This window comes from Oncorhynchus keta, chromosome 22 (assembly GCF_023373465.1).
Source record: "Oncorhynchus keta strain PuntledgeMale-10-30-2019 chromosome 22, Oket_V2, whole genome shotgun sequence".
Taxonomy (NCBI): Eukaryota; Metazoa; Chordata; class Actinopteri; order Salmoniformes; family Salmonidae; genus Oncorhynchus; species Oncorhynchus keta.
This window is the reverse complement of record NC_068442.1, coordinates 20798012-20823324: the sequence shown is the minus strand read 5'-3', so window position 1 is coordinate 20823324 and position 25313 is coordinate 20798012. Positions and strand designations below refer to the sequence as shown.

Here is a 25313-nt window from a genome sequence, read left to right as displayed (position 1 = left end):
TTAACCCCATAATGCAATATACTTTGAAAGATGGTCACCAACTTTACAAAAATGATCCACTCGAACGTGCCCCTAGACATGATGAATTGTCTACTATAAATTATAGTTTATGTTCCCATTGCTTAACCCTCATATCAGCACCATTCAGTAGTTCCAGATGCATCAATGCCTTTGTGCTGACATATTATGAGTATAATTGTAAGACCTAATTAAAAATACATTTAGCAAGTCGATTAATGGAAATCATTCATTCAGTCATTCATTTGCAAAGTTATCAGTCTTTTCCCACATGGTTAAAACCACACACTAATGACACGTTTTTATAAAAAACCGATAGCCTACTGAACATATACTGGAATTCAGAGGTAATTTAACATTGAATGTACAATCATATAACATTACGCATGCACTGTTTCTACTGTGAATACTATAAACTAGATTACAGCATATGTAATACTACTGATGTGAGGGATCACATTGGAGGGAAAATACTAAATTAAAGGTACAATCCATTGTTGACTTTTTATTGCCAGACTCTGCGGTTCTTTAAAGGGGAGGTAAAACCGCTAGTCTCCTTGTGAAGGACCCTTTGTGATCTCATGCCACAGACAAAATAGTATTTTTGCTCGTGCTTAATAAAAAAAAACTCCCCAGTTGTGATTACTTTCCTCACGTTGCGATATAATCTGACGCATGTACATCTATTTATTTTATGCCCCTCCCAACGCCGAATAAATGTATTATTCTGTTGTAAAACAAGAAGTAAAAAGGAATGTATTTTTCGTCAGGCTATCTGCAGAGGCACCCGATTTACTCCAAATGCATTCTGGTACCGTCCCTTCTCTTGTATCGGGAGACCCGAAGCTAAAGCAAAACCGGTAAGGATAAACTGGTGAGAGCAATTAAAGGGGAAATGTTATAGGAATACACCTCCGCTTCAGCCCTGTAAATGCAAGGGTGGGTACTTTAAATATATCGTAGGCAGCATATGATGACAAACGGTGTGCAAGTTGCATGTATGGCGCTATTTTATTGTTACAAAGTATGTTGTTGCACGTCTCGCATGGCGCTGGACACGAAGGGGTTAATTTTTTCCACCGCCGACATTTTTATACACTGCGCCTCCCGCTTACTTCGAACCATAAAATGCTCCTTATTGTTCTGGTTTCTATAACGGAAATGATGAATACAGTACTATTCTGTACGTTTTTTAAATCCTGTATGAGGCCCAATCAGTCATACTTGATTGATAGCTAACTCTTTGATTAGCAAACGTTAGCTCTCAGGCAGGTTTGTTCAAATCGGTGGGCTTTTCCTGTCTTGCAGCTAGCCCACCGAATTATTGTTAACACCATGTTTTACTGTCTGTAGATAGTTAATATTTCAAACTTTTGACTGCTGAAGTTGAATGTTGGCTGCAAATGACTTAATGATTTAACTGGAGCTGGCGCACACTAGCCCAACTTCACATCCTCCTCGCACTGTTTCAGGAGCCTCCAAAACGCCCCCGTTAAACCGTTTCAAACTAGGCCCTGAGCGCAACAATTTAGCCAGAGCCATGATGAAGTACAGGCTCGATCACACAGGGAAAGTTTGCTCCTAGTCTGCGGCTGGGATTTTCTGTTGTATTTATCAAAGAAATTACATGAGTTAGGTCTGATTCTATGTCCTTAAAGGTGTTTGTAAACAGTGATGTAGTGCCATTTGTTTTAGGGGAGGGAGCGATTTTTAAAAATGTGAATGATGTCATCATTTCTCAATTAAAGTTTGCACCAACATATGTAGCCTATTTAATTAATATCATTGTAGAACAGGCCTATGGATAAAATGCATCCTCCAAATGTAACGTCTTCCTATGCCCACACATATTGTCAGAACATTTAATACTCATAAACACCAAGTTTGGCATACCTCATTTCAATATATGCCATGATTGTCAGTTGTGAATGTTAAATCTTCACGTTTTACCAGTGGACACTCCAAACTGCATGCCAATCCATTTGATCTCAATACATTTCATGGGAATATGTATTTTGATCTTCTTGAATTACTGTTTCTCACGCGAATTAAAGCAGATGGTGTAAACAAACGATTAGCCTTTCCTGTAGACCTATATTGTTTCAATCAAAACATAGACCTATATCCTGCCTAGTTTTGGCCACGAGGGGAAAAAATGACTATTCAGCTTCAGATAAGAAATGACTGAGGAGGTGTTTTTGGTGTAACACATCTGCTTTATTCTGCCACAAAGCTACAGTGTATATAGGCCCTACTATTGTTTTCAGTTCTGTTATGTAACATACTAATTAATAATTGTGAGCTTGCGAGGCATTGATTCAGCTTTGATTACTAAACAATCACCATTGTGAGAACTGATCATCTTCTATTTGTAATAATACTAAGTGATGAGTAGGACTTAGCATGGGCAACATATCTCGTTGAGGGTTATTTTAAGCGATTTGAGGGCCCTTTGAATCGTGGTGGTGAAAGGACTGCACCTTAACCAAGTGGTCACACATCGTTCTGGGTTCCACTACTGAAGAGGGGTCTGTGGAGTTTTCTGAACATCAAGGCAGGCACAGTGAATTTGGTTCCTAGATCTTGTTAGTTTGATGATTCATGGGGTGGATCCGTTTGTTTGCATATGGAATAGGGGTGGTACGTTTCTGTAAGCTAAGCACTCGGACAGTAGGGTGAGTTCAAGTGCATCGTACATGATCCCGAAGTCCATAACAACCTGTTTTGAGGACAACTGTTTTAGCAACCCCTGGTAGAGGTTTCTGTCTGTGGCTTGTTACGTTGGTTTTGGCCAGCACAAAGTGGTCAAGCTTCCGACCGACTTGCTTCTGCACACACGCCAGAGAGAGGGAAGGCAGGGAAGAAACCACCATTTACCTACCTATAGGCTACTATAGCTTACATATTCATTTACTATAATTTTCATGGAATTTGAGTGGTAATTAAATAGAATTGATCAGAATACATTTCCAGAAATATTTTCACCAGCTTTGTATTCTGAAATTGCGGCTCTGCCTGTGCTCCCCATGCAGCCGTATGGCAGCACTACATCCCTGGTAGGCAGCTCACTAGAACAATCTAATAAGATTTAGCAATACTGTCTTTGAAACAATCTGTCTAGATTGATTTATCCTACTTTAAACATCTCTGACTTTTCTAAGAAGTTCACTTTTTCCCTCAAATGTATTTTGAGTAATTCATTTATGATTGATTTTAGATAGGGTTTTGAAACAAATTAAAAACATGAATCAACTGATTCAGCCACTAAACGATACATAAATTAATAGGCATTTTTGGTTGTATTAGGTATTTGCAAGTTCTCACTTTGGACATTTTGGAGTTATAACCTAATCTCCATTAATAGCACTATAACGTAGTCAATCATTCTTCAACATTCTTCCACGCTATTGATACCCGAGGATACATTTTAACTAAGTGTCAGCATCCGCTATACCTGTACCTTTTCAGTTTAGTTGTAGTTACACAACAACTGGATATTTCATGTTTTACTCTCTCTCCTTTCACTCATCCCTGAGTCCTTCTCTATTCCGTTATCCTAAGTCACTGTATCCTGATCCCAGATGCTGATTGGTTGAACAGAGTAGAGGTGTAGTCAGTGGTGAATGTCCAGCATTACTCCAGACATGTTCCTCATCCCTCTCCTCTCTTCCCTTTTCCCGCTCTTCTGTCCACCTCAGGTTATTGACTGAGATCCCAAAGTGTTTCCAGCCATGTCTGTCAGAGAGTCATTTAACCCAGAGAGCTATGAACTAGACAAAAGCTTCAGACTCACACGCTTCACTGAGCTCAAAGGAACGGGCTGCAAGGTGGGTTTTTCTACACCCCTGGCGCGGTAAAGAGAGTTATTAGGCGACATCTAAGACTGCCTACTGGTATAATGGCATTAAATAGAATGTTAATGTCCACTCAGTCTTTGCTGCTTACGAATATTATTTGCTGTATCCCTAGCTTCAATATTAAATAATGTTTGGGAGCAACAAGCAGACATTTACTCTATGTTCATAACTATACAATGTAAACTGTGATGAGTGTGAGAAGCACTACAAATGTTAACATTAGGATGATTATGATTATGCTTCACTTGTACTTCTAAGTTAATCTGCTTGTTATTCCATAGGTGCCCCAGGATGTGCTACAGAAGCTTCTAGAAGCCCTGCAGGAGAACCACTATCAGGAGGATGAACAGTTCCTTGGGGCTGTCATGCCCAGACTTGGTATGAACACATACACATATGCACTTTAATCACATCCATACTTTAGATAACTTTTACAGTTTAATAATAACTCTGTTCTATGCAGGCATTGGTATGGACACCTGTGTCATCCCCCTCCGACACGGGGGCCTTTCTCTCGTCCAGACGACAGACTACATCTACCCCATAGTGGACGACCCCTACATGATGGTATGTTTTCATTCTGTACCACTCTTTGTTTTACTGTTTTCAGCTATACCACATGCTTTAGGTCCTGAGAATATCATATACAGTGAATTCTGAAAGTTATTCAGACCTCTTGACTTTTTCCACATTTTGTTACGTTACAGCCTTTTTCTAAAATTGATTAAATCGTTTTCCCCTCTCAATCTACACAAAATACCAAATAATGACGAAGCAAAAACAGGTTTTTAGACAAATGTATTAAAAATGAAAAACGGGAAATATCACATATATATAAGTTTGCAGAGCCTTTACTCAGTACTTTGTTGAAGCACATTTGGCAGTGATTACAGCCTCAGGTCTGACGCTACAAGGTTGGCACAGCTGTATTTGGGGAGTTTCTCCCATTCCGCTCTGCAGAGCCTCTCAAGCTCTGTCAGGTTGGATGGGGAGCGTCGCTGCACAGCTATTTTCAGGTCTCTCCAGAGAGGTTAGATCCGGTTCAAGTCTGGGCTCTGGCTGGGTCACTCAGACATTCAGTCACTCCTGCGTTGTCTTGGCTGTGTGCTTAAGGTTGTTGTCCTTTTGGTAGATGAACCTTCACCCCAGTCTGAGGTCCTAAGCACTCTGGAGCAGGTTTTCATCAAGGATCTCTCTGTACTTTGCTTCATTCATCTTGCCCTCAATCCTGATTAGTCTCCCAGTCCCTGCCGCTGAAAACATCCCCACAGCATGATGCTGCCACCACCATGCTTCACCGTAGCAATGGTGCCAGGTTTCCTCCAGAGGTGACGCTTGGCATTCAGGCCAAAGAGGTCAATCTTGGTTTCATCAGACCAGAGAATCTTGTTACTCGTGATCTGAGAGTCCTTTAGGTGCATTTTGGCAAACTCCAAGCGGGCTGTCGTGTGCCTTTTACTGAGGAGTGGCTTCTGTCTGGCAACTCTACCGTAAAGGCCTGATTGGTGGAGTGCTGTAGAGATGGTTGCCCTTCTGGAAGATTCTCCCATCTACACAGAGGAACTCTGGAACTCTGTCAGTGATCATTGGGTTCTTGGTCACCTCCCTGATCAAGGCCCTTCTGCCCCAATAGCTCAGTTTGGCGGGTGGCCAGTTCTACCCTTCCCCAGATCTGTGCCTCAACACAATCCTGTCTCGGAGCTCTGCAGACAAATCCTTTGACCTCATGGCTTGGTTACTGGTCTGACATGCACTGTCAACTGTGAGACATTTATGTAGATGGGTGTGTGCCTTTCCAAATCATGTCCAATCAATTGAATGTTCCACAGGTGGACTCCAATCATGTTTTAGAAACATTTCAAAGGAAACAGGATGCATCTGAGCTCAATTTTGTCTCATAGGGTCTGAATACTTATGTAAATAAGGTATTTTTAAAAATAATTTTGCGAACATTTCTAAAAACCTGTTCTTGTTATGGGGTAGATGGTAGTGTGTGTAGACTGATGAGGAACATTTTTTATTTAATTCCACAAATTGTGGGGAAAAGTCAAGGGGTCTGAATACTTTCCGAATGCACTGTAGATTGAATAGTTACGGAGAGCTTTGGACTGGAGTCTTTCACCTTGAGCGGAGTATGTGTAATCTTCATTCATACACTATATATACAAAGTATGTGGACACCCCTTCAAATGAGTGGATTTGGCTATTTCGGCCACACCGTTCCTGACAGGTGTATAAAATGGAACACACAGCCATGCAATCTCCATAGACAAATATTGCTATTAGAAAGGCCTTACTGAAGAGTTCAGTGAATTTCAACGTGAATGATAGGATGCCAACATTTCAACAAGTCAGTTTGTTAAATTTCTACGCTGCTAGAGTTGCCCCGGTCAACTCGTGTGCAGTTATTGTGAAGTGGAAACGTCTTGGAGCAACAACAGAGTGGTAGGCCTCACATGCTCACAGAATGTGACCGGCGAGTGCTGAAGCGTGTAAAATTAATCTGTCCTCAGTTGCAACACTCACTAATGAGTTCCAAACTGCCTCTGCAAGCAACGTCAGCACAATAACTGTTCGTCAGGAGCTTCATGAGATCGGTTTCCAAGACCGTCGGCTGGAGTGGTGTAATGCTCGCCGATATTGGACTCTGGAGCAGTGGAAACGCGTTCTCTGGAGTGATGTATCACCATCTGGCAGTCTGACAGACAAATCTGGCTTTGGTGGATGCCAGGAGAACTCTACCCGCTCCAATGCATAGTGCCAACTGTAAAGTTTGGTGGAGGAGGAATAATGGTCTGGGGTTGTTTTTCATGGTTTGGGCTAGGCCCCTTTGTTTCAGTAAAGGGAAATCTTAAAGCTACAGCATACAATGACATTATAGAAGATTCTGTGCTTCCAACTTTGTGGCAACAGTTTGGGGAAGGCCCTTTCCTGTTTCAGCATGACAATGCCCCGATGCACAAAGCGAGGTCCATACAGAAATGGTTTGTCGAGATTGGTGTGGAAGAACTTGAATGGTCTGCACAGAGCCCTGACCTCACACCTAAACCCCATTGAACACCTTTGGGATTTATTGGAACGCATACTGTGAGCCACGTCTCATCGCCCGACCTCACTAATGCTCTTGTGGCTGAATGGGAAGCAAGTCCCCGCAGCAATGTTCCAACATCTAGTGGAAAGCCTTCCCAGAAGAGTAGACGCTGTTGTAGCAGCAAAGGGGAGAACCAACTCCATATAAATGCCCATGATTTTGGAATGACACATTCGACGAGCAGTTCTCCACCTACTTTTGGTCATGTCGTGTTTCTAAATCATGTCAATAATGCCTTCTTGATAACTGTCTGTAGGGGCGAATTGCGTGTGCCAACGTTCTAAGTGACCTGTATGCCATGGGAGTGACGGAATGTGACAACATGCTGATGCTACTGGGGATCAGTAACAAACTGTCAGAAAAGGTAAATTGCATTGACACACACACACCACCAACACCACCAATGGCTAGCACCCAGCCACTAAATTGTCCCTCTCCTTTCTCTATTTCCCTGTCAGGAGCGGGACAAGGTGATGCCTCTGATCATCCAGGGTTTCAAAGACGCGTCAGAGGAAGCAGGCACGTCTGTGACAGGGGGACAGACGGTGCTTAACCCCTGGGTGGTCATGGGGGGTGTGGCCACCACCGTCTGTCAACCCAATGAGTTCATCATGTAAGAACGCTCTCATAGACAGCTACCCTCTTGTCCAACTCTTGCCCCCTCTCGGTCGCTCTCTCCGTCTCGTTCTTGTTCTCTGTTTAAGCCTCTGAACTATTGCTAGTTTTGTCATGTGAGCTCTGTTTTGCGTTGTGATAGTCATGATATCAGAATTGATCATGTTGATGTGTTCTCTGCTGTCTCCCAGGCCAGATAATGCAGTGCCAGGAGATGTGTTGGTGCTCACCAAACCTCTGGGGACTCAGGTGGCTGTGGCTGTACACCAGTGGCTGGACATCGTAAGTGTCAACACACAAACCACCTTTCATTTGATTTAATAGCCTATATTGTAACTTCAACACTAAAATGTCAACAAACAAGGTGTCTGTATTTGTTCCAAAATATCAACCTCTACAGTCGAGTCAAAGCTTTATCGGTGGTTTTCATTAATTCAGTGGTCTAATGTCATGTGTACAGTACCTTCGGAAAGTATTCAGACCACTTTACTTTTTCCACATTTTGTTAGGTTACAGCCTTATTCTAAAATTGAATTGAAAAATCTACCCACAATACCCCATAACAACAAAGCTAAAGCAGGTTTTTAATTTTTTTTGCAAATGTATTATTATGCCTTATTTACATGAGTATTCAGACCCTTCGCTATGAGACTCGAAATTGAGCTCAGGTGCGTCCTGTTTCCTTTGAAATGTTTCTAAAACTTGATTAGAGTCCACCTGTGGTAAATTCAATTGATTGGACATGATTTGTAAAGGCACACATCTGTCTATATAATGTCCCACAGTTGACAGTGCATGTCAGAGCAAAAACCAAGCCACGAGGTCAAAAGGAATTTTCCGTAGAGCTCATAGACAGGATTGTGTCGAGGCACAGATCTGGGAAAGTGTACCAAAATATTTCTGTAGCATTGAAGGTCCCCAAGTACACAGTGGCCTCCATCATTCCTAAATGGAAGAAGATTGGAACCACCAAGACTCTTTCTACAGCTGGCCACCTGGACAAACGGAGCAATCGGGGCAGAAGGGCCTTGGTCAGGGAAGTGACCAAGAACACAATGGTCACTCTGACAGAGCTCCAGAGTTCACTGTGGAGATGGGAGAACCTTCCAGAAGGACAACCATCTCTGCAGCACTCCACCAATCAGGCCTTTAAAGTAGAGTGGCCAGACGGAAGTCACTCCTCAGTAAAAGGCACATGACAGCCTGCTTGAAGTTTGCTAAAAGGCACCTAAAGACTCTCAGACCCTGAGAAACAAGATTATCTGGTCTTTTGAAACCAAGATTGAACTCTTTGGCCTGAATGCCAAACGTCCTGTCTGGAGGAAACCTGGCACCATCCCTACGGTGAAGCATGGTTGTGGAAGCCTCATCCTGTGTGGATGTTCTTCAGCGGCAGGGACTGGGAGACTAGTCAGGATCGAGGCAAAGTACAGAGAGATCCTTGATGAAAACCTGCTCCAGAGTTCTCAGGACCTCAGACTGGGGCGAAGGTTCACCTTCCAACAGGAGAACGACCCTAAGCACACAGCCAAGACAATGCAAGAGTGGCTTCGGGACACGTTTCTGAATGTCCTTGAGTGATCCAGCCAGAGCCCGGACTTGAACCCAATCGAACATCTCTGGAGAGAACTGAAAATAGATGTGCAGCAAACGCTCCCCAACTTTGTAGCGTTCTACCCAAGAAGAGTCAAGGCTGTAATTGCTGCCAAAGGTGCTTCAACAAAGTACAGAGTAAATGGTCTGAATACTTATGTAAATGTATTATTTCATTTTCATTTTATTTTAATACATTTACAAAAATTATAAAAACCTGTTTTTGCTTTGTGATTAATGGGTATTGTGTGATTTATTTATATATATATATATATATATATATATATATATATATATATATATATATATATATATATATATAAACATTTTTAGAAAAAGCTGTAACATAACAAAATGTGGATAAAGTCAAGGGGTCTGAATATTTCCCAATTGCACTGTGTATGTATGTACAGTCATAAGTTTGGACACCTACTCATTCCAGGGTTTTCCTTTATTTGTACAGTTTTCCACATTGTAAAATAATAGTGAAGACATCCAAATTATGAAGTAACACATATGGAATAGTAGTAGTAGTTACCAAAAAAGTCTTTAAAAAATCTAAATGGTTTCTTCAAAGTGTCCACACTTTACCTAGATGACAGATTTACACGCATTCTCTCAACCAGCTTCATGAGGAAGTCACCTGGAATCCATTTCAGTTAACAGATGTGCCTTGTTAATTTGTGGAATTTCTTTCCTTAATGCATTTGAGCCAATCAGTTGTGTTGTGACAAGGTAGGGGTGGTATACAGAATTTGGTAAAAGACCAAGTCCATATTATTTGGTAAAAGACCAAGTCCATATTATGACAAGACCAGCTAAAATAAGCGAAAAGAAACGACATTCCATCATTACTTTAAGACATGAAGGTCAGTGAATCCGGAAAAATTCAAAGTTTCTTCAAGTGCAATTGCAAAAACCATTCAGCGCTATGCTGAAACTGTCTTTCATGAGGACCGCCATAGGAATGGAAGACCCAGAGTTAGCCCCGCTGCAGAGGATTAGTTCATTAGAGTTAACTGCACCTCAGATTGCAGCCCAAATGAATTATTCACAGAGTTCAAGTAACAGATACATCTCAACATCAACTGTTCAGAGGAGACTGCGTGAATCAGGCCTTCATGGCCGAATTGCTGTAAATAAACCACTACTAAAGGACACCAATAAGAAGAAGATACTTGCTTGGGCCAAGAAACACGAGCAATGGACAATAGACTGGTGGAAATCTGTCCTTTGGTCTGATCAGTCCAAATATTAGATTTTTAGTTCCCACCGCTGTCTTTGTGAAACGCACAGTAGGTGAACGTGCTTGTGGTTCCCACCGTGAAGCATGGAGGAGGAGGTGTGATGGTGAGGGGGTGCTTTGCTGGTGACACTGTCAGTGATTTTATTAGGAATTCAAGGCACACTTAATCAGCATGGCTACCACAGCATTCAGCAGCCATACGCCATCCCATCTGGTTTATGCTTAGTCCTACTATCATTTGTTTTTCAACAGGACAATGACCCCAAACACACCTCCAGGATGTGTAAGGGCTATTTGACCAAGAAGGAGAGTGATGGAGTGCTGCATCAGATGACCTGGCCTCCACACTCCCCGACCTCAAACCAGTTGAGATGGGTTGGGATGAGTAGAACTGCAGAGTGAAGGAAAAGCAGCCTACAAGTGCTCAGCATATGTGGGAACTCCTTCAAGACTGTTGGAAAAACATTCCTCATGAAGCTGGTTTAGAGAATGCCAAGAGTGTGCAAAGCTGTCATCAAGGCAAAGGTTGGCTACTTTGAAGAATCTCAAATATATTTTGATTTAACACCTTTAGTTACTACATGATTCAATATGTGTTATTTTATAGTGTTGATGTCTTCACTATTCTATAATTTAGAAAATAGTTTAGAAAATAAGGGAAAACCCTTGAATGAGTAGGTGTGTCAACTTTTGACTGGTACTGTAGATATCGTTTGTGTGTGTCTCTCTGTCTGTCCTTCAGCCTGAGAAGTGGAATAAGATCAAGCTAGTGGTGACTCAGGAGGATGTAGAGCTGGCCTATCAAGAAGCCATGATGAACATGGCCCGGCTCAACAGGACAGGTACACACGCACACGTGTGTAAAATACTGAGGCTGGACTTTTCCTCATGAAGGACAATGAAGCGTGATTTCTACTGTCCATTCGATACGTTTAGTTAGCTTTAATTTGTCTTAGAAACACACACACACACACACACACACACACACACACACACACACACACACACACACACACACACACACACACACACACAGCCCGACTCGACAGACCAAGTACATTTCCTCAAGTTGTTCTCCCTGCCTTCTTTCTCTTACTTCTCCTCTCCTCTCTTCTGTCTTCTACCATTGTTTGAACCAATATGATTTTAAATATTGATGTCGTTGTTTTTCTCTCTCCAGCCGCTGGTCTGATGCACACCTTCAATGCACACGCTGCCACTGACATCACTGGCTTCGGGATCCTGGGCCACGCCCAGACATTGGCACGGCAACAGCGTAGCGAGGTGTCGTTCGTCATCCACAACCTCCCCGTGCTTGCCAAGATGGCAGCGGTGTCCAAGGCCTGCGGGAATATGTTCGGACTCATGCACGGAACCTGCCCTGAGACATCAGGTGTGTGTGTCTGGGCGTTTTTGTCGGTCTGTTGTCTCTTGCTTGTCTTTCACACACATAATCATCACCCACCTCTCTCTACCTACCTGTAGGGGGTCTGTTGATCTGTCTTCCCAGGGAGCAGGCAGCTCGTTTCTGCGCTGAGATCAAATCTCCTAAATACGGTGAGGGCCACCAGGCCTGGATCATCGGCATCGTGGAGAAGGGCAACCGCACTGCCCGAATAATCGATAAACCACGAATCATCGAGGTCGCTCCTCAGCTCTCCACACAGAATGTCAATCCCACACCCGGCGCAACCTCATAATAACCCCCACCCCCCCTGCAACGCAGACCAGAACCACAAGCTCGGACAAGTTTTTTTTTCTTTTTTCGCATATTCTTAAACTAGAGCGTGTTAAATGTATACACGTGTGTGTGTGTGTGTGTGTGTATGTATATATACACACACACACAATTAACTGGGTTGCTGTGTATGCACACCTGCCTCAGACAGAAGCCTTAGGGGCAGGTCATCACACAACTAAAAAGAAAAATTCTCTCAAAAGAATAGAACGAAAGTAAAAATCTATTTGCCTTTTGTGTCTGTTGTAATCTGTTACGTTTAATTGTAGAGGCAGGCAGCTTCTGGGTTTGAGAATTGATGATGATGAAGATTATCCGATACTGTTGATTCATTTTGAATCTTTTGGAGACTGGGTGTCCGTTGCCTTTTGGGCTCTTTTTAAAGGGTGCTAAGCATGTGTAAGTGATGGGTAGCGAGATAGCGTTTTTGTTTGTCCGTTCACTATGTGTACAGTTCAAAAGCCTAGTTCAAGTTGAAAGCTATAAGCGATGCCTTGAAAGATTGAAAAATGCCTTTAAAGAGTGTGAACGTAATGGTTGCTTTTTTTACTTTGACTTTTTGTATTTTTTCCCCCAAAATAAATCAAATGTTTTATTTTCTTGCATTGTTTTACGAGAGCACTATCAAACTGATGGAATCTAAGGTGGACTCCGTCTGTTCACATTGCTGCCCTGAACTTTAAATCAGTGATATGATCATTCATAACAAGGACATTAAATCATTTTACAGGAAAAGAACACAACGGCCTGGGATAATTTGATATACTCACCTATAGAGATGTGATCACACAATAGGATTTTGAAGAAGTCGGAGCATTCTGTCTCAACTCTGTTGCATTGTACGACTGACTACCTTTTCAGGAAGCAGGGGTCATGATGAGGCAGATGAAATGGAAAGCACTCAAGTCTTGGTTGACACTTTTCTCCATGAAAATAATACCAGTGTATCCATCTGTAGCAGAGCTTACTCTGATGTGCCATATAATCTTCCAGTACCTAGAGGTTCCATCATTTGTATACCGGTAGTGTACTTTGTTCACAGTATCTCAAATCTACAATCTGTTTCTAATCATCCTGGTTGGGTTCAGTGTAGTCTTAATAATCTCCAGTAATCTGATATAAGGCCTTTTCTAATATCTGGTACCATAAAGGATTGTATGGCACTGCTTCCAAACTGAAATAAAACTGGATCCTCTCTTACACTGAAGGACTGTGTGTTCTCTCATCTTGTTTCTTAAAGCAGGAAGTAGCCATCTACACAGCAACATCAAGGGCTCTATTCAATCTGACTCGTGGAAGTTCAGCATTACAGCGTGAATGAAATTTAAATGCAACGTTCCAGCATTAGTGGAGACTAAATTCACGGTAAACGCTGCATATGTCGGCTCAATCGGAAAAGACCTTAACATTTCCAGCGCGCAATCTAACGCTTCAGCGATCCAGATTGAATAGAGCCCTAAAATGTCATTATGCCATATAGTAACTAACCACCTTGTACACCAGAATGTAATTCCTCTATTATACATGGCAACAGCAGCTGGCCACACAGTTGATGTTTCCAACTGTCCTGGAGTCCAAAGAAGAAGTCAAACAATCAACATATCCTTTATTATAATATACTAATAAACACAAATACATAAGCATAACAGATTCCGATATACAACCTTATATATTACAACACTTAAAATACTCAAAACAATGGTATATACAAGTGTACACATATTACAATCAGAAGCAAATACTATGACCTCTCTCTAAACAGATGAGTGGCCTATCCTTACAAGGCTACATCCATATATCATTCTACTACAAACAAAATCAGATTAATAATAGTTCTATATGGCCACCAAGGCATTATGTGCTCCATTGCTCTTGCCAGAATCGGTTCAAAACTATACTCAAAATCCACTGCCCTTTTATAGAAAGGATAGTGTCTGATATAAATAGTGAAAATGCTTTATTAAATATGTATTCTTCTGCAAAGCAATTCCTCCTGCTCTCTGAGTAGATATCCAGAAGCTTTATAACTTAACCCAGTCTAAAGTCGTTACCCAGAAGAGACTAGTCGTGACCAGCCGTTGGGAAACAATGTTGTAAAGTCACAGAGCACAAAAATGTGGTATGAAGGCTAAAAAGACCTTCCAGACTGTCTTCTCATCACATCTCCTTCTTGTCTTTTTGGTCGAATAGCGCACGAATGTCCAGCATGGCCTGTCGAATGTTCTGTCCAAAGCGGTACGAGTCCTACAGAGAACAAGACCGTTGTTTAACCTGATAAATATTCACCTAGATTGCCATTAAGGTAATATGTGAGGGCTATATACTGTGCGATTCCGTAGGTTTGTGTAGTGTTAGACAGTGGTCTCACCGTCTCAGGGCTGGAAAACTTGCTGGAGATGTGGAATGTGATCAGGTTCTCTCCTATAATGATGTAAGAGACGCCATAGCCGTCATCAGCCACCTGGGGGCGCAGGAGAGACAGTACCACTCACCCCTAACTCTGACCACATCATAAAAGTAAAAGCAGACATAGAAGAAGTAACAGAGAAGGACACAACGGCAGTAGGACTTGAGATTCTGGTACCAGCTAATTTATTACCGTATGTCTGTCTGTGTGCGTGTGTGTGTGTATAGCATGAGCGTGTGGGCGGTTGACTCACAGGGCCGAACCCCCCCCCCGCGCCCACGTATCTGGGAAACTTCTTTATGTCAACCATGTTGAGCTGCTGTTGAGGAGTCTGACTAGTGGACAACCTCCAGGGTTCTGACAACACCTAAACGAAGAGGGAGAAGGGTGAGGGGGTAAGCGTAAATCTCTGATATCATTTCACTTGGTCACCAAAGTATTATTTAACATGTATAATGGTGTTAACATCACACCCACACACCTGTTTGAGGAATGGTGAGTCGATGCTGAGGTACTTAGACATGATGTAGAGACAGAAGAGGTGTCTGTCGATGCCAGAGCCTGTCATGGCCAGACGGTACATGTTCTGGTGTTTGTCTGCGGCCTTCCGGAAGAGGTCCAATTTTTGGGCACTCTTTCCACAGGGAAACAGAGGGTATTCAATCAACACCTAGATACAGCTCAAAAACACAACATATAGAGCAGTGGTGGTCAACCCTCCACTTGGAAAGCTACTGAGTGTGCAGGTATTCGGTGCAGCCCTACTCAGACACACCTGATTCTACCTATCAGCTGTTTATCGGCACTTTGATGAGCTAAATCAGGTATGTTAGCGCAGGAGCAAAAGTAAAAAGTACATAGCCAGTAGCTGGCCAAGTTCAGAGATCAGAGTCCAGAAACAGACATTTGGGTCCTGGTCACCTAGTTTTCAGTCAGAGTGACCTGAGCCTTACTGGAAGTTACATCATGTCACTCTCTATCAGTAACTCCCACAGACAAGGCTACTGACTGTGGAACTACTGACCTGTAGTGCTGAACCCACACTGTGTTTAACATCAGATACTGTCAACCGTCTGATGGTCTGGCACGTACTAGCATGTAAGTGGAAGGTGACTGTTACTGCTCTTGTGTTGTCATTAGTTCATTCTATATTTTCTCTGACATGATTAACCGAGGGCGTGTCCTGACCGCAGTGTTCTTGTCCTCCATGGCTCTGACAAAGGCTGTGGACTCTGAGGTGCAGGAGCGAACCGTCTCTGTCCTACCCTCACGGAACATCCGGGTCATTGAGGCCTCATACGTCAGACAGAACTCCCCCTTATCCTACAACACATAGACAACAAATACATTCAGATGCATTGCTATGGACTTGATAGTGTCTTGTGTTGTTAATGTTAACCCAATCATTGTGTTGTATTGTTTGTTCTTTTATCATCCGTTGACATCAGGTCAGGCGTCATGACTATTCATGATGAAAGCACGCACACACACACACACGCACGCACGCACGCACGCACGCACGCACGCACGCACACACACACACACACACACACACACACACACACACACACACACACACACACACACACACACACACACACACACACACACACACACACACACACACACACACACACACACACACACACACACACACACACCCTGAATTGGGCCAGCTGTAGTGCTAGCTGTATGAAGGCATCAGGACTGGTCCTACTCTTCTTGATCAGGCCTTTCCCAAACTCATCAAACAGCCAGCCATGAAAGTCCACGTCATCAGCTATCACCTTGGCAACCATGTAGGACTCCTCAATGACCTCCTGGCACTGAGGGACGAGGAGAGACCAGAGGACAGACAAGGTCAGACAAGACACAGGGCAGCCCGTAGAAACTACTGACTGGTCTACTGAACACAACACAGTCTAAACTAGCGTTACTGACTCTACAGAGAGAAATTTCATTCATCCCATTTCCTCTTTACTGAAGCTACAACTTTTATCCCTAACCCATTAGAAGCCATACCTCCAGTGGAATGTCCCATTGTAGTTTGGTGGGGGGAGGCAGGCCCTTGTTGATGTCTCCTTTGCAGTGTCCCTCCTCTGTGTAGCCCAAATGGAAGCAGTCCGTTGCTAGGACATACTTCACAGAGACAGCACAACAATCATTAGACTCACACAACACACATCCCAATTAATCACAATGTCATACACTGAGTGTACAAACTATTAAGGACACCTGCCTAATATTGAGTTGCACCCCCCCTTTGCTCTCAGAACAGCCTCAATTCGTCAGGGTATGGACTCTACAAAGGTGTCGAAAGCATTCCACTGACCCGAGTTGACTCCAATGCTTCCCACAGTTGTGTCAAGTTGGCTGGATGTCCTTTGGATGGTGGACCATCCTTGATACACACGGGAAACTGTTGAACATGAAAAACCCAGCAGTGTTGTCGTTCTTGACACAAACCGGTGCGCATGGCACCTACTACCATACCCTGTTCAAAGGCACTTTTGTCATGCTCATTTACACTCTGAATGGCAGACATACACAATCCATGTCTCAACTGTCTCAAGGCTTAAAAATCCTTCTTTAACCTGTCTCCTCCCCTTCATCTACACTGATTGGAGTGGATTTAACAAGTGATATCAATAAGGGATCATACCTTTCACATGGATTCACCTGGTCAGTCTGTGTCATGGAAAGAGCAGGTGTCCTTGATGTTTTGTACACTTAGTCTATATTTAGGCAATAAGGCATGGGGGTGTGGTATATGACCAATTTACAACAGCTAAGGGCTGTTCATAGCACGATGCAACGTGGAGTGCCTGGATACTGCCCTAAGCAGTGGTATATTGGCCATATACCACAAACTCCCGAGGTGCATTATTGCTATTATAAACTAGTTACCAACGTCATACACGTGGTATATGGTTTGATACACCACGGCTTTCAACCAATCAGCATTCAGGGCTCGAACCACCCAGTTTATAATGTGTTTTAGAAAAACTTGTTTGTTCATTAATGCAATACATCCTTAATACCATCAATAATATGGTTATTACCTCCCACATGTGTCCTATAATGGGAGCATCTGCCCACGAGTGTTCTGCATTAACCCCCAGTTTACCGTTCTTATAAGCGATCAGAGTGAAAGATTTGTCAAACCACCTGAGAGAAAGAATGCATATCGGGTTAAACACTGTAACACACTCATCACAAGGCAGTGCACAGAACAGCAATTTACCACTAAACTACAGTTTAGTGAAAAATAGGCCTACTTTACAATAGATGTTTTCTTCCTAATTTCCTGTCCTGTCCTACCTGTCATAGCACTTCCTGTTTGCCTCACCTGTCATAGCACTTCCCGTGCAGCAGGGACTTGGCATACAGGTCCAATGACCTCAGCTTGTCAGGGTCATAACCATGCACCTCGTCATCAAGGCTGAGGAAGAAAGCTGACGTCTCGATGGCCTCCAGAGAGGCTTTGTTAACACCCTGTCTGAAGTACTTCAGACGAGCCCGCGCCCACGGAACTCTGGAGGAGAGGTGGCTGTTTTATTTCTGATGTGTGTGTAAGGAAGGGGGGTGTATATGTACCCCTCTGTGTGTGTGTGTGCAGGTGTGTTTGCGCTTTCATGCCTATATGTGTGAATACCTGTTGCCGGCTGTGAGGGCAGCCAGTTTGAGTTCCCCAGGCTGTGGCTCGGTGGTGTCGACGAGGATCCTCTGGAACTGAGTCTCCAGCTCAGAGGGCCAGAGGTGACGCCCCCCGTAGTACAGCCACACCTTAAAGAAGCGGCCCTTATGGTACACCACCAGGTGCTTCCGGTCACTCAGGTGCTGAACAAAGTCTGGATCATGGAGAAGGAGAGGGGGAGAGGAGAGAACATAGAACATTATTTGTGGGTTGGGGGGATGCACATAATGCTCCTTTTGAATTATAGCTTTTGTCTTCGATTGTTGGAAGATGTGTCTTACACAAATGCATGTTCATATTTAGTCATGCAACTACCCAGCGATAGTCTGATAGTGTTATGCCCCCAGCAGGCAGCAGTGTGCTCACCTGTCTCTATACCAGGGATACGTGTGGTGTTGAACATCCTCTCCATCTGATAAGAACACATGGGCACCACCCCCAGAGCCCTCAACTAGTGAGAGAAAGACAGAGGGAGAGGGAGAGAGATATAGAGAAAAGAGAGAGAGAGAGATAGAAGAGAGAGAGAGAGAGAGAGAGAGAGAGAGAGAGAGAGAGAGAGAGAGAGAGAGAGAGAGAGAGAGAGAGAGAGAGAGAGAGAGTGGGGTTACTTTAGTAGAGCAGAAATAAGTCAAAGGCAGTGGGAGGATGATTTAGGTTAACAGAGAAGGAGGAGGAAGATGACCTGGGTTATTTAAGGGGTAGAGAGAGGGCCATGGGTCCAAGGGGAATGGAGGAGGGACCTAAATACTCTCAGGGGAAGGGAGAGAGGGAGAGAAGAGCGGTGAGAGAGACAGAGAGAGGGGTTTTCGTTACCGGTGCATGTTCTCCTCTCTCTAGTTTGCGGCGGTACTGCAGCATAGCATGAACAACATTCCCTGCCCGAGCTGCCTGTCTGTGTGTGGGAGTCACGTACAGCAGATCCTAAATCAGATCATCATTACAGCATTAGGGAAGGGTACTGGATGCATCTTATTTAATGCCATGTTCCCTGTATAATGTCTACAGTACACGTACAGTACAGACATGTCTTACCATGGAGTAGAAGTTACTGTTGACCATGATGGGACTCCTGCCTCTAAGGTAGATGTACTCCTCCCACCAATCACTCACCTGCAACAGGTAAAACAATCTATAACAATCATTTGTTTGACTACTATTTTGTTTTAAAGAGCAATTTCATCATATATATGCCATTTAGCAGACGCTTTTATCCAAAGCGACTTCCAGTCATCACTCACCAAAACAGTCATTAATTTTTTTAATTATAAATAAAGCTACCAACATTATTGTTTAATGTATCCTAGCATGGCACTTTGAAACAATCTGAATACGTACATAGTTAGTAGCCCACCAGGATTTGAGGATGAGGTATTTCTGGAGTTTGGGTGCCTGGTCCTTCTTGAAGTCATTGGCCACCACCTCCATCTGGTTGTACTGCTCATCATCCAGCAGGGGGCGCACTGACTCCAGGTACTGCAAGGTCATAGAGAGATTATATGATATAATACCGATATGTAGTGTACACGTATGGTTATATACTGGTCCTGGTCTCTCCTGAACAAATGATCAGTTTGATATTGTATTTCAACCAAGCACATGAGACACATAAACATCTCTCTTTCTCTCACCCTGGTTATGGTGTCATCCACACTAGGCACATGTTGTCTGGGTAGGGAGGTCTGGAAGCTATAGAGGAGAGGTCTGCGCCCAGAGAACATCTTCACCAGACTCTGAGGAGAAACAACACAACACAATGACTGGGTTAATTGCCAGAATAATCCAATACTGAGCTCAGACAATATATTGTCTTGATTCTGAGCTATGAGTGAGCTGCACTTTTGGTCATGTTGATTTTGAAATAGAGACATTTAACAGACATACCAGCCAGAGTTTGGTGCAGAAGCTAATTTCGCCGTGGGACTCAAAGATCCAGGCATGGTAGGAGAGAAGGGCCTTGAGAATGTACCTCAGCATGAGGATGAGAGAGAGCCACAGGCCTGTGGAAAACAGGATGGCACTCAGCACTGTCTGGGTCTGCACTGTCATGTAGCCACTGGAGTGAGGGGAGACGAGAGAGTGGAAAGGAGAAAATCCAGTCAGGTACTGCAGCAAGCAAACCTTTAAAAATTGTTTTTCAAACGGAATGGCACTCATCACTGTCATGTAGCCACTGGACACAGGAGAGAACACAACTTTACCTAATTTTATCACAACAAAATAGCATTAGGCAAAAAGTCAAACCATCAAACAATCAAAATAATGTTTATTTTTCTTCACAAGGAAATTATTTTGACAGATAACCACAGGCCGAAAAGAAGATGTATCGTTGTTCCACAGTGCCTGTTCATCATTGTGTTATTTGCTCACTGACCTGACAGACATGGTCCTCTTGATGGTGTCTATCATTCCCAGTGATGGGTCTATCCTGGCATATATGGTGCTCAATATGGCTATCACAACGATCAGCAAACTAGATGGGCTGGCAGGGTAGACACCTGTCAATATCCCATTCTGAAATAAAATCATATAATTCAATGTTCATTTCGGTAGTTAGCCTACAAACAGACCAACTAGGCTATTCCTAGATGTGCAAGCATTTGTCCCAGCTCAGTAGTAGGCTACACACACCTGAATAAATCAAGGCAATAATAATAACTTGACTAATTTGTTTTATTGCTGGACTGCAACAAACACCAAGCTAGCTATCATGTCCAGGATTGGTAATAACTGTAGGGCTACTTAATAATTGGAAAACAAACTTTAAATCTTATGGCGCGCTTTGTCCATGACGTCACTCCCGACAGGTAGATGTGTTTGAGTACCTCGCGGCTCAGGTGGAGGTCGATGCCGTCTGAGGTGACGGTGAACTGGAAGCCAACTGCCTGATGTGCCTCTGCCATCCCGGTGACGTCGAAGACCCTGTTAAATAAAGAGAGATATAGACAGAAGCGTTCAACTTTTTTAACCCTAAATGAGCCAACACATTTTTATCTTAAAAGCGCGAACAGGGGTAAAACATTTGACCCCAAATTGGTAATGATTGTGAAGAGATACTGTCTGTGAAGTAGTAACACTTTCTTTCATTAACTTTTTTGTTTGTTTTTATGTTGTTGAATTTTACCCCCTTTTCTCCCCAATTTCGTGGTATCCGATTGTTAGTAGTTACTATCTTGTCTCATCGCTACAACTCCCATACGGGCTCGGGAGAGACGAAGGTCGAAAGCGTCCTCCGAAACACAACCCAACCAAGCCGCACTGCTTCTTAACACAGCGTGCATCCAACCCGGAAGCCAGCCCCGTGCACCTGGTTAGCGCACACTGCGCCTGGCCCACAACAGGAGTCGCTGGTCCTTTGCTTAGTAAAGAGCTTTATTGGCACTATGGTGTTGAACGCTGAGCTGTTGTCAATGAAAAGCATTCTCACATTGGTGTTGCTTTTGTCCAGGTGGGAAAAGGAAGTGTGGAGTACGATTGAGATTGCACCATCTGTGGATCTGTTGGGGCTGGAACGTGAATTGGAGTGGGTCTCCTGTTTCTGTTATGATTGTCTTGAAGTGTGCCATTACCAGCTGGTCAAAGCACATTATGGCTACCGACGTGAGTGCTACGGGGCGGTAATCATTTAGGCAGGTTACCTTCACTTTCTTGGGCACATGGACTGTGTGGGTCTGTATGAAACATGTAGGTATTACAGTCTTGGCCAGGGAGAGGTAGAACAGTGAATGTTGACCTGTTTAAAGGTCTTGCTCACATCAGCTATGGAGAGCGTGATCACACAGTCATCCGGAACAGCTGGTGTTTTCATGCATGAGTCAGTGTTGCTTGCCTCGAAGCGAGCATAAAAAGCATTTAGCTCGTCTGGTACGCTCATGTAACTGGGCAGCTGGTTTCCCTTTGTAGTCTAGAATATTTTTCATGGCCCTGCCACATCCGACGAGCATCAAAGCCGGTGTAGTAGGATTCAATATTAGTGTTGTGGTTTAAAACCCCACCCATGCAAAACAAGCAAAAATGTCAGGCAGGCTTTTCAAACAGCTCATTCACTAAAAGAACATTATCTTAATTTTCACAATTTCACAGTATTATTTCAACTTCATAGTGTGGAAATATATTTAAAATATTAAATCCTTATTTTTTTTGCGCAATTATCAAATAGAGCATGTCTGTTTATATTCCTAAAAACCAGGAAATTAGTTATTTCTGGTTGGTTCCAGCCATTCTTATGTGGGATATGAATGGGGAAAGAATGGGGTTATGGGATAAATGCCGGCAATAAGGTCTAAAGTTAACACAGGCTTATGCCTGTTTCACAAATATATTATGACGCCATTTTGTGGCGTGTTTGTTAATTTCGGTGTTCGGCAGTTTTTTTCCCAGCTCTTCGCCACACACATCTTTCTTGAGGCAAGTTGAAATTTGGTAGCTGATGTCTACGCCCCTTCATTGGTGATTGGTCAACAGTAGGGGTAGGACCTATGGACGGTATTGTTCAATTAAGTGTTTGCTGTCATTCAACGAGAGACAAGAGAGCTAAGCAGCAGCTAGGCCCTACTGTATGTGCACTACTAGTTTTCATGCATAATTTTTCACTTGAGAAGTACTGCACCAAACATCTTAGGTAGATGTCAAACGTAAAAATGTATTACAGATTTCTGGATTTTTCTTTGATTCATTCTGACTATTTTGAGGAAGTGCATGGAAATGTTGTTGCCATGGTGGCTCTAGAGACAAACAACAGTAATATTGCTGCTTTTTTCTAGTTTAACAAACAATGTTTTTTAAGTATGTGAGAACAGACGTTCACTTCTCCTAGCCGAGTTCTGATAGGACCTAACGGAACCTATGTATGCGCAATTAGGAGATCATATACTTTTTTTAATGAGATAACATCAGTCAGTTAACATGACCTTTATGAATATGAAGCCTTTATGTGCTTGTTTTGATTACATATATGTTTCGAAATTCACAAAAAGTTCCGTTAGCCGATGAAGATCATAGAACAAAACGTATAAGATCTCCTAAGCCTGTGTTAACCACAGACCTTATTTTTGGCCTTTATCCAAAAACACACAAAAAAACAGTAATTTCCCCATAGGCATTGGCCAACGAGCCATGGCGGAGTTAGTGCCTACTAAAAGACACCATTACTATTGCTCTAGCCTAATGGTTAAAACCAAACCAACTTTAGGCTGACGGTTGGGAATGGATGCTTGCAGGAATGTAGTCGAACCTCTTTCACATCAATTTCAGGTGAGAGAAACGTTCATTTTCATAGACTCATGGAAACAATGACTAAGAAATAGCCATAGGCAGCCCTTTTGTAATTTCAATGATTAGTTAAATATTTTCTAACTGTATGTGGAGGTCATAAGTCTGTTTATGTTGTGGCCCGGTTGACTGACAAGTTGGGCTTGAATTCCTTTTTCCATGTCATATGCCGTGCCCGGCAGCCAAGTAGGGCAAAGTTGAAATGGCAGATATAGAGGCTGGTGTAGCCTGGGTTACTGGCATGCGCTCAGAAGTGGAACCGGTTTATAAATATAAACACTGCAGACTAGGAAGAGCAGTCTACTACACCACTGACCACATAACAAAACATTTTGCATGGTGTATTCATAAAAAATATTCTAATAATTAGGTTTGATCACCAGGGCCATAATACAGTGCCAAATACATAATACAGTGCCAAATACATAATACAGTGCCAAATACATAATACAGTGCCATCAGTGCCAAATGGATATTTCTCCAGTATAGCTTTATAATATGTGTCCGGTCAGCTAAAAGTTTAGATTTGAACAATATCAACTGAAGAATGAGACAATTAATTTCCTTCAGTTAACATTTACTTTTTCAAATCAATTGTGAGGATGCAGACTTCCTATGAATTAACTTTCCGTTAGCCTATTACACACAGTTATTGTGTGGCACAAGGGGGCTAGAGAATAACTAACTTTTGACTTGCTTTTGTTTGTCAAGCATCTGAAATGTTTCATATAGCTCTCAGGTGCACAGACGGTGACACCCAACCCAGCACCAGCAACAAATCTATATGGTAACTAACTACACTAGTACAGTATTACATACTTAGTGTTTCTCAGAGACATAGACAGCTACAGTAGCCAAAGAATTGATACATAATAACAATCCAAAAACAAAACATTCAGTAATTCAATACCTTGAAAATCGATTCAATTCAAGCTTGGCTGAAGTGAAACAGAAGAAGACAGTGACTTCTTCTGGACCAGAGCTGAGCTCTCTGTGTGTGTGCTGCCTCTGTGCTCTGTCTGTGACTCCTATGCCCTTGAAGCGGCTTTCCTCAGGTACTGGGAGCAAAATTCTACCCCCTTTCTTTTCTGCAACTGGACACCATCTAGAGCTAGACTGTATCCTCGTGTGCCTGCTGACCACATAGCATTCAAACCCCTGCAGAGTACTACTAGAAACACCTGATGTTTATTCATCAATCTATTTACATATATATATTACGTTTTGGCCGTGGTACCCAGTGACAAATGGTTAATAATTCATAGTTATGAGGCAACTTTTGAGGCGAGTTTCATCTCTCTGTGAACAGTGTGTCTATCGTTGCTGTGTTACGTAACAACCCATGTTCCACTTTTCTATCACTACGCCTGTGGACACACTGTTTTTTATGGTTTGGCAGGCTTTCAGCTTTAGGCAGTCAACCAAGCAGTTAATTATCCTTTAACCTCTATATCACAAATACATTTGTCACAAAGTGCTTATAAGTAAGTAAACCTCCCAAAATAGTAAACAAAGGTAATAGTAGCTATATTTCAATCCAATTGGCAACTGATTTTCACACAAGGATACTCCAAATTCTGCATAAAGAAAATGTGTGCATTGTCCCACCAGTGGTGTTTCCACCAAACTGACATGTTTCTGTTAAAAATCAGTATGTGATGATGTAGTGCGCACTAATGATGTAGTGCACACTAATGATGTAGTGCACACTAATGATGTAGTGCACACAAGCTTTCTTGTACTGAATAAATATCTAGAGTTCATTGTGTTTCTATGCCTATCA

At 42.8% G+C, this 25313-nt stretch overlaps 2 protein-coding genes across 5 annotated transcripts; one reads left to right on the top strand and one right to left on the bottom strand.

Annotated features, from left to right (window-relative positions):
• The first annotated feature begins 745 nt into the window (after positions 1–745).
• On the top strand, positions 746–13365 carry sephs1 (selenophosphate synthetase 1). Of its 3 annotated transcripts, none has more exons than XM_035798428.1 (10): positions 746–878; positions 3717–3845; positions 4157–4253; positions 4339–4442; positions 7223–7330; positions 7425–7579; positions 7773–7863; positions 11163–11262; positions 11601–11813; positions 11906–13365. In XM_035798428.1, exons 2-10 carry the CDS (start codon positions 3750–3752, stop codon positions 12118–12120), a joined length of 1179 nt encoding a protein of 392 aa, XP_035654321.1. In that variant the 5' UTR covers positions 746–878; positions 3717–3749; the 3' UTR covers positions 12121–13365. The 3 variants fall into 3 exon arrangements, with proteins under 3 accessions (XP_035654321.1, XP_035654320.1, XP_035654322.1); XM_035798427.1 differs by having other exon boundaries at positions 837–957; XM_035798429.2 differs by having other exon boundaries at positions 859–892.
• Positions 13366–13747: 382 nt separating this feature from the next.
• Positions 13748–24677, bottom strand: cpt1b (carnitine palmitoyltransferase 1B (muscle)). Of its 2 annotated transcripts, none has more exons than XM_035798424.2 (19): positions 24441–24677; positions 21022–21181; positions 20634–20773; positions 20144–20315; positions 19891–19992; positions 19598–19735; positions 19295–19372; positions 19076–19183; positions 18629–18713; positions 18221–18416; positions 17915–18100; positions 17628–17733; positions 16588–16704; positions 16227–16391; positions 15754–15888; positions 15047–15199; positions 14819–14932; positions 14527–14619; positions 13748–14402 (listed from the first exon to the last, which is right to left on the bottom strand). In XM_035798424.2, the coding sequence occupies exons 2-19, from the start codon at positions 21160–21162 to the stop codon at positions 14316–14318; spliced, it is 2316 nt and encodes a 771-aa protein (XP_035654317.1). In that variant the 5' UTR covers positions 21163–21181; positions 24441–24677; the 3' UTR covers positions 13748–14315. The 2 variants fall into 2 exon arrangements, with proteins under 2 accessions (XP_035654317.1, XP_035654318.1); XM_035798425.2 differs by having other exon boundaries at positions 21085–21181.
• Positions 24678–25313: the final 636 nt, after the last annotated feature.

Coding starts and splice junctions, on each gene's coding strand:
- sephs1 (XM_035798428.1), top strand. CDS start 3,750: ATGTCTGTCAGAGAGTCATTTAACCCAGAGAGCTATGAACTAGACAAA. Junction 4,443..7,222: donor TGGACGACCCCTACATGATG/GTATGTTTTCAT, acceptor AACTGTCTGTAG/GGGCGAATTGCGTGTGCCAA. Junction 11,263..11,600: donor GGCCCGGCTCAACAGGACAG/GTACACACGCAC, acceptor TTCTCTCTCCAG/CCGCTGGTCTGATGCACACC.
- cpt1b (XM_035798424.2), bottom strand. CDS start 21,162: ATGGCAGAGGCACATCAGGCAGTTGGCTTCCAGTTCACCGTCACCTCA. Junction 19,373..19,597: donor CCTGGTGGGCTACTAACTAT/GTACGTATTCAG, acceptor TACCTGTTGCAG/GTGAGTGATTGGTGGGAGGA. Junction 16,392..16,587: donor AATGGGACATTCCACTGGAG/GTATGGCTTCTA, acceptor CTCGTCCCTCAG/TGCCAGGAGGTCATTGAGGA.